Source organism: Peromyscus maniculatus, chromosome 3, assembly GCF_049852395.1.
Source record: "Peromyscus maniculatus bairdii isolate BWxNUB_F1_BW_parent chromosome 3, HU_Pman_BW_mat_3.1, whole genome shotgun sequence".
Taxonomy (NCBI): domain Eukaryota; kingdom Metazoa; phylum Chordata; class Mammalia; order Rodentia; family Cricetidae; genus Peromyscus; species Peromyscus maniculatus.
Genome location: NC_134854.1, coordinates 94,592,693 through 94,606,851, shown reverse-complemented (window position 1 = coordinate 94,606,851; position 14,159 = coordinate 94,592,693). Strand labels below are relative to the sequence as shown.

Sequence of the window (14,159 nt, the reverse complement as noted above, 5' to 3'; positions counted from 1 at the left end):
TGCCTCATGCTTACAACAGTCCTGTGAGAAGTCGCACATGGTTAAGTAATTTGGCCAAAAAAAAAAGCAGCTAGTAAGCAGCAGCAGCAGCAGAGAAGCCTCTCCTCTTCCAGCGGCTTTCTCCTCCGTTTTCATTAGCATGCGGCAGTGTTTTATTTAGTCTGCAGGTCTCTTCTGTCAATGCATCCTTCAACAAAGTACCAGAGGCTGGGTAGTTTTATATGGAATAGAGGTTTAAGCAGGCACCATGGCACATGCCTGCATCTCCAGCATGTGGGAAGTGGAGGTAGAAAGGTCAGAAGTTTAAAGGTTATTCTTGGCTAGATTGTAAGTTCAAGATAGCCCAGGACTACATGAGACCCTACCTAAAAAATGAAAGAAACAGACAACCTGAGGTTCACTGAAGTCCAGAAGGGGCTGTATCTGGTGTCCTACTGCCGTTGGTGCAGGATATCTCACGACAAAAGAGAGGTTACATACACAATGTCTCTTCTAGTTCCTGTCCTTCCTGTTTGGTTTTGAAACAGTCTAAGTAGACCAGGCTAGCCTCAAACTCACAGAGATCTGCCTGCCTCTGCCTCCCAAGTACTGGGATTAAAGATTGCCACACTGCTTGGCATTTTTTTAATTGTATGAATCGTAATTTTAATCAAAGTCAAAATGAAGTCTTCTGGAGAGGACAAAAGATATATATACCCAAGCAGCAGACCCTGTTTGCACAAGGTCACTGAAAGTCGTGAACACACATGATAAGCCAAAAAAGTCTGACTCTATGCAGACCGAGCAATGACTTGTTTAGTATTCTTTTCACTCTTTTTGTTATTAAAATTTTTCCCATCACTATTACTATTTTTAAGGCAAGGTCTCACCATAGCCCAGGCTAGCCCTAGACTCACAGCAGTCTTCCTAAGTGCTGGGGTTACAGACATGAACCCCCATGCTTGGCTTCAGGTTGGTACCATGCCTGTCTCACTTTTCTGTTATCCATGTTGCAGCCCCCCAGAATTAAAATACTTCTGCCCTGTCTGCAACTGTTTCCTGAAAAAAATCTGACACACCAGACTTTTGTCCCAGTGAAGATATGTCACTTAATTTTTTTTTTTTTTAAATGTTGAGGCTGGAGAGATGGTAGTGCTTGCTGCACTGGGCGGTGGTGGTGCACGCCTTCAATCCCAGCGCTTGGGAGGCAGAGCCAGGCGGATCTCTTGTGAGTTCGAATCCAGCCTGGTCTACAGAGCAAGATCCAGGAAAGGCTCCAAAACTACACAGAGAAATCCTGTCTCAAAAAAACCAAAAAAGTAAAAATAAAAATGCTTGCTGCTATTTCAGAGCACTAGATTTCAGTTCTGCACACCCTGGGCAGGTGGCTCACAACTACCTATGATGCCAGCTCCAGAGAATCCAACACCTGCTGTTGACCATCACTGACACCTACATGCACACACATAGATATACACATACATAAATAATAAAGAAATAGCATATTTTTACTTTATCAGTATTTTAAAGACAGGGTCTCCTGCGTCCCCAGCTGCCTTCTGATTCCCTACCTCTCACATGCCTGCTGTGTGCAGTATTAGGATTGAGCCAACGGCTTCATGCGTGTTAGGCCAGCACTCTACCAACTGAGCCATATCCCAGGCCAGAAACCTGACTTTTAAGATTGCTTCTTCAGCTTTCTCTGAACTACTTGGTTTTCCATTGCCCTTTGCTCCCGTGCCCTTTGGCCGCTCTGGGGATCCCTGTGGGTATGGTGCTCCCGTGCCCTTTGGCCGCCCTGGGGATCCCTCTGGGCATGGTGCTCCCGTGCCCTTTGGCCGCCCTGGGGATCCCTGTTGGTATGGTGCTCCCGTGCCCTTTGGCCGCCCTGGGGATCCCTGTTGGTATGGTGCTCCCGAACCCTTTGGCCGCCCTGGGGATCCCTGTGGGCATGGTGCTCCCATGCCCTTTGGCCGCCCTGGGGATCTCTGTGGGCATGGTGCTCCCGAACCCTTTGGCCACCCTGGGGATCCCTCTGGGCATGGTGCTCCTGTACCCTTTGGCCGCCCTGGGGATCCCTGTTGGTATGGTGCTCCCGAACCCTTTGGCCGCCCTGGGGATCCCTGTTGGTATGGTGCTCCCGAACCCTTTGGCCGCCCTGGGGATCCCTGTTGGTATGGTGCTCCCGAACCCTTTGGCCGCCCTGGGGATCCATGTGGACATGGTGCTCCCGTACCCTTTTTCTCTGGCTCTGCAATGTCTGAGCACTTCCGTTTCTCTTCCTGGTCTCTCTAACGAAGCCACCAGGATTCAGACGTGACCGCCTCCTGAAGGCCGTCTGACCAGAAGGACAGCTATGGTTTGGAGGGAGGGGCTGTGTGAGAGCAGCCTCACAGACCCCGATCTCACAGACTCCTTTCCTCGCCACTGCAGTTGTAAATCCGGAGGTGCTCAGAGCCCAGGAAGAGTGGGAAGTGGTGGACACCATCCATCCAGACACAGGTCGGTGTGGCGAGGGCGCTGCCCAGCACAGCTGCCTGCAGAATCCGTACGCACAGCGGATGCAGCTGTGACTGGGATTAGAAGCTTAATTTTTAGTTATGGAACACAGTATAGTCTCCTCCACAGATCCGGAAATGATACCTACTACATGACGTAGGGAAGGAACACCACAGGGCAAGACTGCCGGTGCCGCCCACCCTCCACCCAGTGCTGAGAGCCTTGGTCAGAGCTAGCCCCTGAAGGGACAGGGATGGGGGCAGGCAGTGAGGGCCCCTGTGGACACCATCTGCTGGCAGTCTCTGAAGGTTCAGGAGAATTGCCTCAAGTCCTTTTCTGACAGATTTAGATGGAGCTGGAGAAGGGTAGAGACCATCTGGGTCTCACCCAAGCTTCACCAAGCTCAGGAGAGATCTCACAGTGAGTGACGAGTTGGTAGCCAGTGCTCGGTTCAGAGGTGACGACCAGCTGGCATCAGTGGGTGTTTGCTATAGGACAGCTACGTTCTCAACTCCTCAGGTGTCTTCTCTTTTCACCCAGAGAGTGGAGTCGGCTCCCAGCAGCCTGGCCAGCTCGTCTCCTTCAGCGAGGCCCTGCAACACTTCCAGACCGTGGACCTCTCCTCCTTCAAGGTATGGCTGTAGGAAAGTATGGGCCTGCACCATGCTCCTGCTTCCTAAACTCGCAGGGCACTGGACCCTTCCTCACCTAAGAAAGCTTGGGCTACAGGATCTCAGGTAGCCAGAGAGCCAGGTTTGGTGACTCACGCTCTAATCCCAGCATAGAGACACTGGGCGAGAGGGTTGCCTCATGCTTACAGCCAGCTACAGTGTGTGCTCCAAACTAAGAACCCATGACCGATTGACCAATTGACTGGTTGATTGATTGATTGATTGACTGTGTGTGTGTGTGTGTGTGTGTGTGTGTGTGTGTGTGTGTGTGTGTGTGAGCAGGCGCCTTGTGGTGGCCAGAGGCTGTTTGGTCCTCTGGAACAGGTAGTTGTGAGCGCCTGATGTGATGTCGGAGCTGGGAACCGGACGCAGGTCTTTTGGAAGAACAGGTGCTCTCATTAGCCTGTGAGCTCTCGCCCAGAACCATGTAGGGCCCTGCAGCCTTTGTGGGACTGGGGCCTGAGGAGCTCTTGCAGTCCTGCGATTCAGATTCTCCTGACTTTTCCCTCTTAGAGGTGGGAAGTGTGGAGTCAAAGACCGGGCAGCTCCTTGGGGAGGCAGGACAGACTGCCTCGGGAGCGGGGTACTAAAGATCCGCGGCGAGTGAAGGCAGGTCCCCGTAGGAGCCAGGAGCTGTTTGGGAAGTGAATTGATTCACTAATGTTTGAAGCAGAGTCTTGTCGTGTAGCCCTGGCTGCACAGTACTCACTTGGTTACCAGGGCTGGTGCTAAACACCAGGCAATCCTCCTCCCTACCTCTCCAGTATTGGAGTTAGCATGTACCACCACACCCCAGTATAATTTAGAAATTTGGGAAAGATGCTGGGGCCTGGAGAGATAGACGACTTAGCAGTAGAGAGCACTTGTTTTTGCAGAGGACTCGGGTTTGATTCTCCAAACCTACATGTCAGCTCACAACCATCCATTACTTCAGGGCCAGGGGATTCGGCTCCCTCCTCCGACCACCTCAGGCACCAGGCACGCACATGGTGCACAGACGTACGTTCAAGCAAAACACTCGTACACATAAGATCAGCTGTTAAAAAGGATGTTGTGATGGCTCGCAGCTGTAATTCTAGCACTCAGGAGGCTGAGGCAGGAGATCACAAGTTCAAGGCCAGCCTGAGCTACCTAGAGAAGCCGTGTCTCAAAAAAGTTGTGTGGGAGCTGAGAGCTGGTTATGCACACCTTTAATCCCAGCACTTGGGAGGCAGAGGCAGGCAGATTTCTGAGTTTGAGGCCAGCCTGGTCTACATAGCGAGTTCCAGGATGGCTGGGGCTACACAGAGAAACCCTGTCTAGAAAAACAAACAGTTGTGTGGGGCCGCAAGATGACTCGGTGGGTAAAGGCTCCTGCTGTACCAGCCGCATGGCCTGAGTTTGATCCCCAGAACCCAGGGAAAGGTGGGAAGAGAGAACTGACCTCCACACAGGAGTCATGACACGTGTGACACACACACACACACACACACACACACACACACACACACACACACTAAAAATAAAGTGGGATGGGAAGGAGGACTGGGGGAGTAAGCACACTGAGGACATTTGTGGGACCTGTAGTAAGTTTAGCAGAATGTGGTTTGGGGTCAGCCTAAAGCCTGGATCCTGAGAGAGGCTAAAGAGACAGACGCTGACACACAAGGCCAGAAGATGTCAACCCAGAGCCTCATAAGGCACACCGCGGTGGCCCTGACTTTCGGGAGCCAGCATGATGTAGTTTAGAAGGGACATCTAACTCTTGAATGCCCACTGGCCCTAGCAGCATGGAAGCGGGGAAGGAGCCGGATTTTGGGATTCACATCCTCAAAGAAACAGGTTGCCGTATGAAGGGTAGACACAACCTTGCTGAGAATGCTAGCCTGGCGTTTGCCTGACCATAGCTGAGATTCCATGTGGCCACAGCTCAGCCTCCCTGGTCGTCAATAACTAGTTCTGAAAAAGTCCAAGAGACCAAGTGCAGAGAACTGGCCGGGACATGTTGTAGAGAATCTGGGAGCTAGACGGGCCTGTCTCTGCGGTCTGACTCCTCCTCCTGGCCCAACACTAACTGGGGGAGAGTCCCTGCTTGACAGAAGGTTAGTTATTGTCTGTGCTTTTCTTCCCAGAAAAGAATCCAGCCAACTGTTCGAAGGACTGGACTCGCCGCTCTCCGGCATTGCCTCTTTGGGCCGCCAAAGCTGCACCAGGGCCTCCGGGAAGAAAGAGACCTGGTCCTCACCATCGCTCAGTGTGAGTGCCAGGGGCAGCCCCAGGGCACACGCGGGAGCTCCTGCCTGTTCGGATTGCCATGAGACCAGGAATGGTCGTAGCATGTCTTGATCATAGTCCAGTTTCCCGTTCTCCAGGAAGCACTGGTTTCTCCCTGGGGACGGCCTGGCAGAAAGTGTGTGTGTGTGTGTTTTGGGGCAGGTGGCCTGGACAGCCAAGACCCAATGCATGGCCGAGTGCTCCAGACCATCTACAAGAAGCTGACTGGCTCCAAGTTCGACTGCGCCCTTCATGGAGACCATTGGGAAGACCTGGGCTTCCAGGGTGAGAAAAAAGCGCCTGCTGTCTTGCTTTTCCTGGTCTGATTGATTCCAGATTCCAGAGGGAGAGGCCGCCTTGAGTGAGGAGGAACATCCAGGAGGGGACAGAAGAGTCAGGGGCCCTGGGACAGCACACAGGGGTGCGTCAGCATGGCTGAGGGTAGAAGAGAGAGGGGCGGAGCACATGCCGCTGGGAGCTCTGCCTTCTTTTTTTTTTTTTTTTTTTTTTTTTGGTTTTTCGAGACAGGGTTTCTCTGTGTAGCTTTGCGCCTTTCCTGGAACTCGCTTTGGAGACCAGGCTAGCCTCGAACTCACAGAGATCCGCCTGGCTCTGCCTCCCAAGTGCTGGGATTAAAGGCGTGCGCCACCACCGCCCGGCTGGGAGCTCTGCCTTCTGTTAGGAAGCCCTGCTGTGCTGTGAGATGGAGTATGCGGAGTGACGTCATTTGAATCTGGTTTGCCTGTGTTCCTTCCTCTTTCTAAATGAGGATGGAAACAGTTATTGCACTTGCTTTGGGATCACAGTTTGTTTGTTTGTTTGTTTTGTTTTTCGAGTCAGGGTTTCTCTGTGTAACAGCCATAGCTTTCCTGGAACTCACTCTGTAGACCAGGCTGGCCTCGAACTCACAGAGATCCGCCTGCCTCTGTGAGTGCTGGGATTAAAGGGGTATGCCACCACCACTTGGCTTTTGTTTGTTTGTTTGTTTGTTTGTTTTTGAGACAACAAAGGGTCTCTTATAACCAGCCTAGCCTGGCCTTGAATTTTGATCCTCCTGCTTCCGTCCCCCTCCCTAGCTGGTAGTCCCACCATACCCAGTTTGTATAATACTGGACATCCAGCCCAGAGCCTTTTTGCATGCCCGATAAGCCGTCTATCCACTGAGCTGCATCTTCCACCCTATACTGTTTTTTCCTCAAATCCTATCATATTTGTAAAGAATAAGAAACTATATTGCAGGGCATGATTCCAGCACCCAGGAGGCATAAGTAGGCAGATCTCTGTGAGTTTGAGGCCAGCCTGTTCTACATAGAGTTCCAGGCCAACCGGGACTGCCGTAGTTTTCTATAGTTGCAGATTTCTACTGACCAAGAGATGTGTAGTTCAGTTGTTAGAGTGTTCAATCCCCAGCACCCCATAAAATGACAGTTTCACAGGGCAGTGGTGGCACACGCCTTTAATCCCAATACTCAGGAGGCAGAGACAGGCAGATCTCTGTGAGTTCGAGGCCAGCCTGATCTACAGAGTGAGTTCCAGGACAGCCAGGGTTACACAGAGAAACCCTGTCTTGAAAGCCAACAACAAAAGGATACAGTTCCGTGCACCTACACTTCCAGCACTGGAGAAATGGAGGCGGAGGTCCGAAGTTTAAGGTCGTGCTCAGCTAGATAGCAGGTTGGAGACCAGCCTGGACTCACGGGACCCTGTCTCAGACATGAAGAGAGTGACCAGGAGGGCAGCGGTGCTGACTTCATTGTAAGGGACCTGGGAGAAAATCCATTTCCTTAACCTTTTGACCTTCTAGAAACTTCCTGCAGACCTCATAGGCAGAAGGGTATCCCTGAGCTTGCTCCTACTATGTTTCCGCCTCCTTCTGCCTTCATGGCCCCTCTCCTGTGCACCCAGCCCACCAGATACCCCAAGTCGCTCGCCTCTCTGCTAGAGCAGCCTTGATTTTGCAAGCATCTCTATCTCCTTTGCTGTGTGATGTGTCCCTGCATTCTGAGGTTTAGAGTGTGGATGTCTCTGGAAGCGGGGATTGTTCTGACCACCAGAACAGCTTTCTAATCTCTCGGGTACTTGGAGCATCTGCCTCGCCTCAGGCGTTGTTCAGGTTGAGATTATCCTTGTTCTTGCTACAGTGTATGTTCAGCCATACCCTGAACATTCTGGCCATTACGTTCTCAGTCTCTGGGTCTTGTTTATCTCTTCTCTTCCAGCAGGCCTCCTCCAGTACTGGGGCCAGGGAGTAAGGGCCGACATCATTCACTGCATTGTGTTCAGCTTCGATGAATACCAGTAGCTGGGAGCAGTAGCAGGACTCTGTTACCATTTCCCCGTGTCCCCTCCACTGGAGTGGTGGGGATGGGGGACGGGGAATCCTTAACACTAGACAGGGTAAATGCTGAGCTCCACACTTGGCTTTCTCTAATGCAGCTAAGACCTGCCTGGGTTCAGTCAGATAATCTGGGCCCTCACTGGGATTTGCTGAGAAAGAGGAGGCGGCGCCCAAGGGCCACATGGATCTCTGTAGTGTTTGGTTGGAGTAGGTTAGATGTTATCTAAATTGGATCTGTCTTCCTGGCTGCCCTTCCCCTATCCCTTTGGCTAAAGAGCCAGATTTCTGAGGCCTTGTTGATCTGCTGTTAGTCTATTTTCTGTTGCTATCACAACAGGGTAATGTGTGGAAATGAGAAGCTTACTTGGCTCCAGATTCTGATGGCTGTGAAGTCTAAGAGCATGACTCCAGAATCCTCTCAGTGTCTGCTGAGAGCCTCCTTACTGGGTCTTAACATGGTGGAGATATAGGAGAAAGGACAGGCCTGTGTCAGCTCGAGTCTTCCTTCCTCTTTTTCCCTTCCGGAGATGGTCCCTCTGCTGGCCTTGAACTTGCTGTACAGACAAGGATGACCTTGACCGTCTCATCCTCCTGCCTCTACCTCCCAAGTGCTGGGGTGACAGGCGTGTTGATGCACATGGCCAGTTTACACTCTGCTGGAGATGGCACCCAGAGCCTCGTGTGTGGCCGGCAATCACTCTGCCTGCCAAGCTCCACCCCAGCCCCCATGGGTGTGAAGATCATGGTAGTTGTGTAGGGAGATGACTACAGAAGGCTGTGGGCACAGAAGACTGCTGCCGGGGCAGTCCCCAGGGCACAAGGACGGCCTTGCTTGGTCCCACAGAGCCCGTCGGGGTGTGTCTGGAAGCGGGCTGTGCCTCGCATCCTCTTCTAGCCCAGCAGGGCCAGTGTCAGAGCAGTGTCCCCGCCAAGTCCTGGGCGGTCAGGGGATGGTCGCTTACTGTCACCCTGGTCTCTGGCACAGGAGCAAATCCAGCTACGGACCTGAGGGGGGCAGGCTTCCTGGCCCTGCTGCACCTGCTCTACCTGGTCATGGACTCGAAGACCTTGCTGATGGCCCAGGAGATCTTCCGCCTGTCTCACCACCACATCCAGGTAGGGTTCTGGTGGGAAGGCTGTGGGATGAGGACCTGAGCAGCCAGGACTGTGTCCCTGAGTGTCAGGATGGCTTCTCTGTCAGAGGCCTTGGAATCTGAGCTCCACCATTCATTAGCAGACACGCGGAGCCTTGATTTCCTCATGTGCTGGATGGAAATCCTGGAGACTTGTTTTCTCTTCTCTGTCGCTGTGGTGAAGGTCTCTGGCAAGAGCTACTGAAGAAGGAAGGGGTGTTTGTTTGTTTGTTTGTTGTTTGTTTGTTGTTTGGTTGGTTGTTAGTTGGTTGGTTGGTTGTTGGTTGGTTGGTTGGTTGGTTGTTGGTTGGTTTTTCAAGACAGAGTCTCTGTGTAGCCCTGGCTGTCCTGGAACACTCTCTGTAGACAAGGCTGGCCTCAAACTCACAGAGAACGACGGCCTGCCTCTGCCTGCTAAGGAAGGGTTTGCTTTTGCTCACCGTTTGATGTTGTAGTGTGTCAGTGCCAGGGAGCCGCAGCAGCAGGCAGGAGCTTCAGGGGCCAGCTGGTCACATTATGTCACAGTCAAGAAACAGCAGTAACGGCAAGATGCTAGTGGACAGCTCACTTTGTCGTTTCATGTGGCCCCAGATCCCCTGCCCACAATTAAGATGTGTGTCTCCATGTCAACAACCTAGTCAAGGCCCATATCCCAGGTGACTGGATCCAGACACTGTCATTTGTCAGCACTGACCATCATGACTGTTAGCTGGCCCACTGGGAGTATTCAGTTGTCTGTGATCATGTGCACTAGGCACACAGAGGGGTTGCTGCTTCCGGTATTGGTAGCTTCTTTCAACTCTGAAGGGACAGGGTTAGTTTGGGGTGACCCATGGTCTTAACCATCAGCCCAGTGATGGCTTTGGTAGCCCCTTAGCATCTCCTGCCCCTTCCTTGGGGATAGGTCTGATGGTTTTCCCATGTAGTGAAAGGTAGTATTCACTCCAAAAGAAGACAGGTGCAGCCTGCTTCCTCCCATTTGTCCACCCAAATTTGTCCACCCGGGGTTAGAATTACTTCATTCAGTGAACAAAAAACAAAGATCTCCTCCACATCCCCGCCCACCCCCACTAGTTATTTCTCATGGTGCTTGGGATGTGTCAGAGAACAAAACAGACAAGGCTCTTCCAGCTGAGATGACAGGATGATATTCTAAATGAATTCCAGAACTCATTTGAGAGTGCGAAGTGCCGAGGAAAGGGGGCTGGTTAGGTGGGGCGCGGTGTTGGGTGGAGGAGGCGGGTTAACTCTCAGGGGATAAACCAAGTCTGGAAGGCTGTGGCGTGGCAGCCAAGCCTGTGCCTGGTGCCTGGTGTTCCAGGCAGAGGGTGAGCAGAGGCAAAGGTCACAAGAAACAGAGCATGCTGGGAGTGAGTAGAAGGAACAGGGCACACAGTGGGAGAAGAAGCCGCCGAGGAAGCAGACCAGGCAGTAGGCCTGTCAGTCACATGGTGGTTCCAGGTTTGTCCTCTGTTGCATCAGGAATAACTGCAGAGCCCGAGCAGCATGGTGACATGCACAGGGACCTCACCGCTGCCGGTGACATGCACAGGAACCTCACCGCTGCCGGGTGAAGAGCGGTTTCTAGGGAGGTCCCTATGGTCGCCCCAGTTCGGGGAGGCAGGGGCTTGGAACAGGGACATTTCAGAGGAGGTGAATAAAATAGGACTCGTGTGTGCGTCTAAGAGAATAGAAGCAGTGTGGGTTTGGATGGACTGGACAGAGGGTTAGGACTTAGGACAAGGAAGAAGACAGTGATTTTTTAAAAAACTAAGAAGAACTAAGGGGGAAAAAGAGGCATTGTGGAGCACGCCTTTAATCCCAGCACTGGGGAGGCAGAAGCAGGCAGATCTCTGGGAGTTACAGAGCAAGAGCCAGTTCAGCTAGAACCACATAGTTAGACCTTTTCTTAAAAAAAAAAAAAAAAAAAAAGGTACCGTGAAGAAAAAGCAGGAGAGGGGCTGGAGAGTCGGCTCAGTGGTTAAGAACACTGACTGCACGGGGCGGGGGTGGCACAGGCCTTAAGCCCAACACAGGGGAGGCAGAGGCAGGGGGATCTCTGAGTCTGAGGCCAGCCAGGGCTACACAGAGGAACACTGACTGCTCTTTAGAAAGCCCGGGTTTGATTCCCAGCACCCATATGGTGGTTCACAATGGTCTGTCACTCCAGTCCTAGGGGATCTGACACTCTCTGCCCTCCTCAAGCACCAGGCATGCATTCAGTGCACAGACATACATGCAAGCAAAACACCACACACATAAAAAAATAAATAAAAATAAGTGCACATTCTGAGCTTCGTGTGGTGACACACAACAGTAATCCCAGCACTCAAGAGGCTGAGGCACGAGTTCAAGGCCTCATGTTGCAACTTCCAGGGGTTGGAAATGTAGCTGTGAAAGAGTACTTACCTAGCAGGCTCGGGGTGCAGGCTCAGTCCCCAGTACTACCATAAAATAAATACCTGTAGTGAGTTGCACATAGCCTAGGCTACATATCAAGTTCAAGGCAAGCCTGGGCTATCTAGCTAGAAAGAAAAGAGAGAGAGAGAGGAGGGGAGGGAATGAAGGAGAGGGAGGGAGGAGAAGGACGATGATGGGGGGAAGGCAGCCATTCCAGCACCCCTCCCAGACCCTCTGTGGGTCCCAGAAGCCTGTGTTGTAAGAAGCCCTGCAAGCGATTCTGAAATTTGTCAGTGGTAGAGGCCATGCTTTCAGTCATGGAGGTGGAGTGAGATGCCCTGGGACTGAGTGAGTAGGAGCCCAGGAGACAGAAGCACCCGGGAAGTCACCGGAAGGAGGATGCAGCGTTAGCCTTGGCCTGGGGTCAGTCAGATGGTGCTGGCTGTTGAGACCTAAGGATCGCCAGGCTGTCACTGGGAACAAAAATAGGACAATTTCAGTGGATATTAGAGACAAAGAGCCTTGGCTTGGATTAAGTTTAAAAGGGAGTAGAGTGGGAGGAGTAAATTTGAGATGGTAAATGTAGACTCAGTTTTCAGAGGATTTCATGGCAAAGAGAAGCCAAGAAGGGTGAGTGTGCGAGTGTGTGTGTGTGTGTGTGTGTGTGTTCTTGTTTTTCGGTTTCCTTTTTTGCATTTATGATTTTATTTTTATTTGTGTGTATGTGTGTATGTACACATGTGTGCAGTGCCGGTGGAGGCCTGAAGAGGGCGCTGGATCCCCAGGAGCTGGAGTTACAGGTGGTTGTGAGCTGCCTGACATGGGTGCTGGGAACCTTGGAGAGCAGCCAGTGCCTTAACCACTGAGCCACTTCTCCAGCCCCTTAGTTTGTTCTGTTTTGTTCTTAATTTTTGAGTCAGCATTTCACTCTGTTGTCCGGGCTGTCCTGGAACTCACTGTGTAGCCCATAGTGATCCTCCTGCTTCAGCATTCCAAGGGCTAGGATTACAGGTGTGAGCTCCCATCCATGACAAGTAGTTATTTTCATGAAATTTCAAGTGTACAGAAAAGTTATAAGTGGGAAATTTTTCTAATAATGTAGAAAAAAATCAAAGTTAGAGCCCTGGGGATGTAGCTCAGTTGGTAGAGTGCACAAAGCCCTGGGTTCGGTTCTGTTCTGTCCAGAGGACGGTGTATGATAGCCATATTTTCCGTTTTGAATGAGTGAGTTTATTAACCATATAGTAAGCAAAAGTAAAAGAGTAACTATCAGACTGGAGAGATGGCATAGCGGTTAAGAGAACTGGCTGATCTTCCAGAGGTCCTGAGTTCAAGTCCCAGCACCACGTGGTGACTCACAACCGTCTATGGTGGGATCTGACGCCCTCTTCTGCAGATAGTGCAGTCATATAAATAAAGAAATGTTTAAAAAGAAGAATAAATATCAAGTAACAGATCAGAATGCTCATCTTGATTTAAGCAGTTACCACATCCAGCAGGAACGATGGGGGAGACCCTGTTCAAACACCCGTGCTGAAGTGCCTGACAGAGAGCGTTCTGGGCAAAGCAGGGTGGTCTCCATGGAGGAGCTTCCAGCTTCTCAGTCCCGCTGCAGGCAGTTGAATGCCATGGGCTAAACAATAGTAACCCCTGTTGGAAATGGTTTGCCTTCTAGCTGGTCTCAGAGGTGCAATGTCTTTATATGCCCTCAGCTGTTCGCTGCCCCCCCTCCCCTTACAGGGCTGGGACATCAGCCTGCCCCAGGACAAGGAGTCTCAGAGGACCCTTGAGATAAACAGGCTTGAGTCTGAGACAAGGGGACCCTTTCTTGTCCTCAAGAGTCAGCTCTCAACATGCACAAACAGCACGTGACAATTTACCAATATAATATGTGTTACAGGTCCCCGGGACCTGGCATGTTAAGGTACACCTGTAAAATCAAAGTCATCCTAAGCTTCATAGCAAGTTCAAGGCCAGCCTGGGTTCCAAGACACCTTGTTTAAGAAGAAAGGAATAAAAAAAAAATTTTTTTTACGTGAGTGTGGTAGCTCACACCTTTAATCCCAATACTCTGGGAGTCAGAGGCAGATGGATCTGTTGTGAGTTCAAGGCCAGCCTGGTCTACATAGAGAGTTCCAGGTCAGCCAGGGTGACACAGTAGAACCCTGTCTCAAAAGTGGGGCAGGGGCCGGGAATGTGGGTCCTTTGGTAGAGTGCCTACTTAGTATCGACAGGCCTTGTGTTCAATCGTCAGCACAAAGCAGGCATCGTGGTGCACACCTGTAAGTCCAGCACTCCGGAGATAGTCAGGACAGTCACAAGTCAGGGTCATCCTCAGCTACATGACGACTCAGAAGCCAGTAGGGAAAAATGGGGAGGATGATTTAAAAGCGGGCTGCACCACCCTTCCACATACACACATACTCCAGCCCCGGGGATAGGAAATGGCCATCACTGCTTCCTGGCGCTGCCTGGAAACTCTGTCCCCAGCAGAGCGCCAGGTCCACAAATAGAGTGAGTATTTATTCACAGAACATTTGCTGTAATCGGATGCTTATCATCGTCCTATGCGCATCACACACTGAGTACCACAGCTGTGCCAGGAGCACAGTGGCACATTTGGGAAGTAGGGGAAAGGTAAAAGATAGGCACAGACCAAGGGTTACACAGAGCTTGTTTGGGGTGGAGTGCAGGAAGGCAGTCATGGCCCTGGAGTCTGGCCAAGGGGTTCCGGCAACCACATGAAAAGGTGCAAAGAACAAATGAAGCTGGGTGAGAGAGATAAAGCATCGATCTAGTGGCAGAGGCAGGAAAATCGGTAGTTCAAGGTCACCCTCCGTTACAGAGTACGTTCCAGGCCAGCCTGGGCTACATGAGACCCCATTT

The 14,159-nt window shown here is 51.5% G+C and overlaps 1 protein-coding gene across 13 annotated transcripts in view; it reads left to right on the top strand.

Moving 5' to 3' along the window:
- Elmod3 (ELMO domain containing 3) overlaps positions 1 to 14,159 on the top strand; it is a 35,894-nt gene that overhangs the window by 12,861 nt on the left and 8,874 nt on the right. For 8 of the 13 annotated variants that reach the window (XM_076566956.1, XM_042273480.2, XM_076566960.1 and 5 more), the window contains 5 exons: positions 2,413 to 2,481; positions 3,019 to 3,110; positions 5,261 to 5,384; positions 5,565 to 5,687; positions 8,726 to 8,856. In XM_076566956.1, coding sequence (XP_076423071.1) covers positions 2,413 to 2,481; positions 3,019 to 3,110; positions 5,261 to 5,384; positions 5,565 to 5,687; positions 8,726 to 8,856 — 539 coding nt within the window. Of the gene's footprint in view, positions 1 to 2,412; positions 2,482 to 2,997; positions 3,111 to 5,260; positions 5,385 to 5,564; positions 5,688 to 8,725; positions 8,857 to 14,159 lie in introns of all 13 variants that reach the window. The other 5 variants (XM_076566950.1, XM_076566952.1, XM_076566951.1 and 2 more) reach the window with 1 other exon arrangement.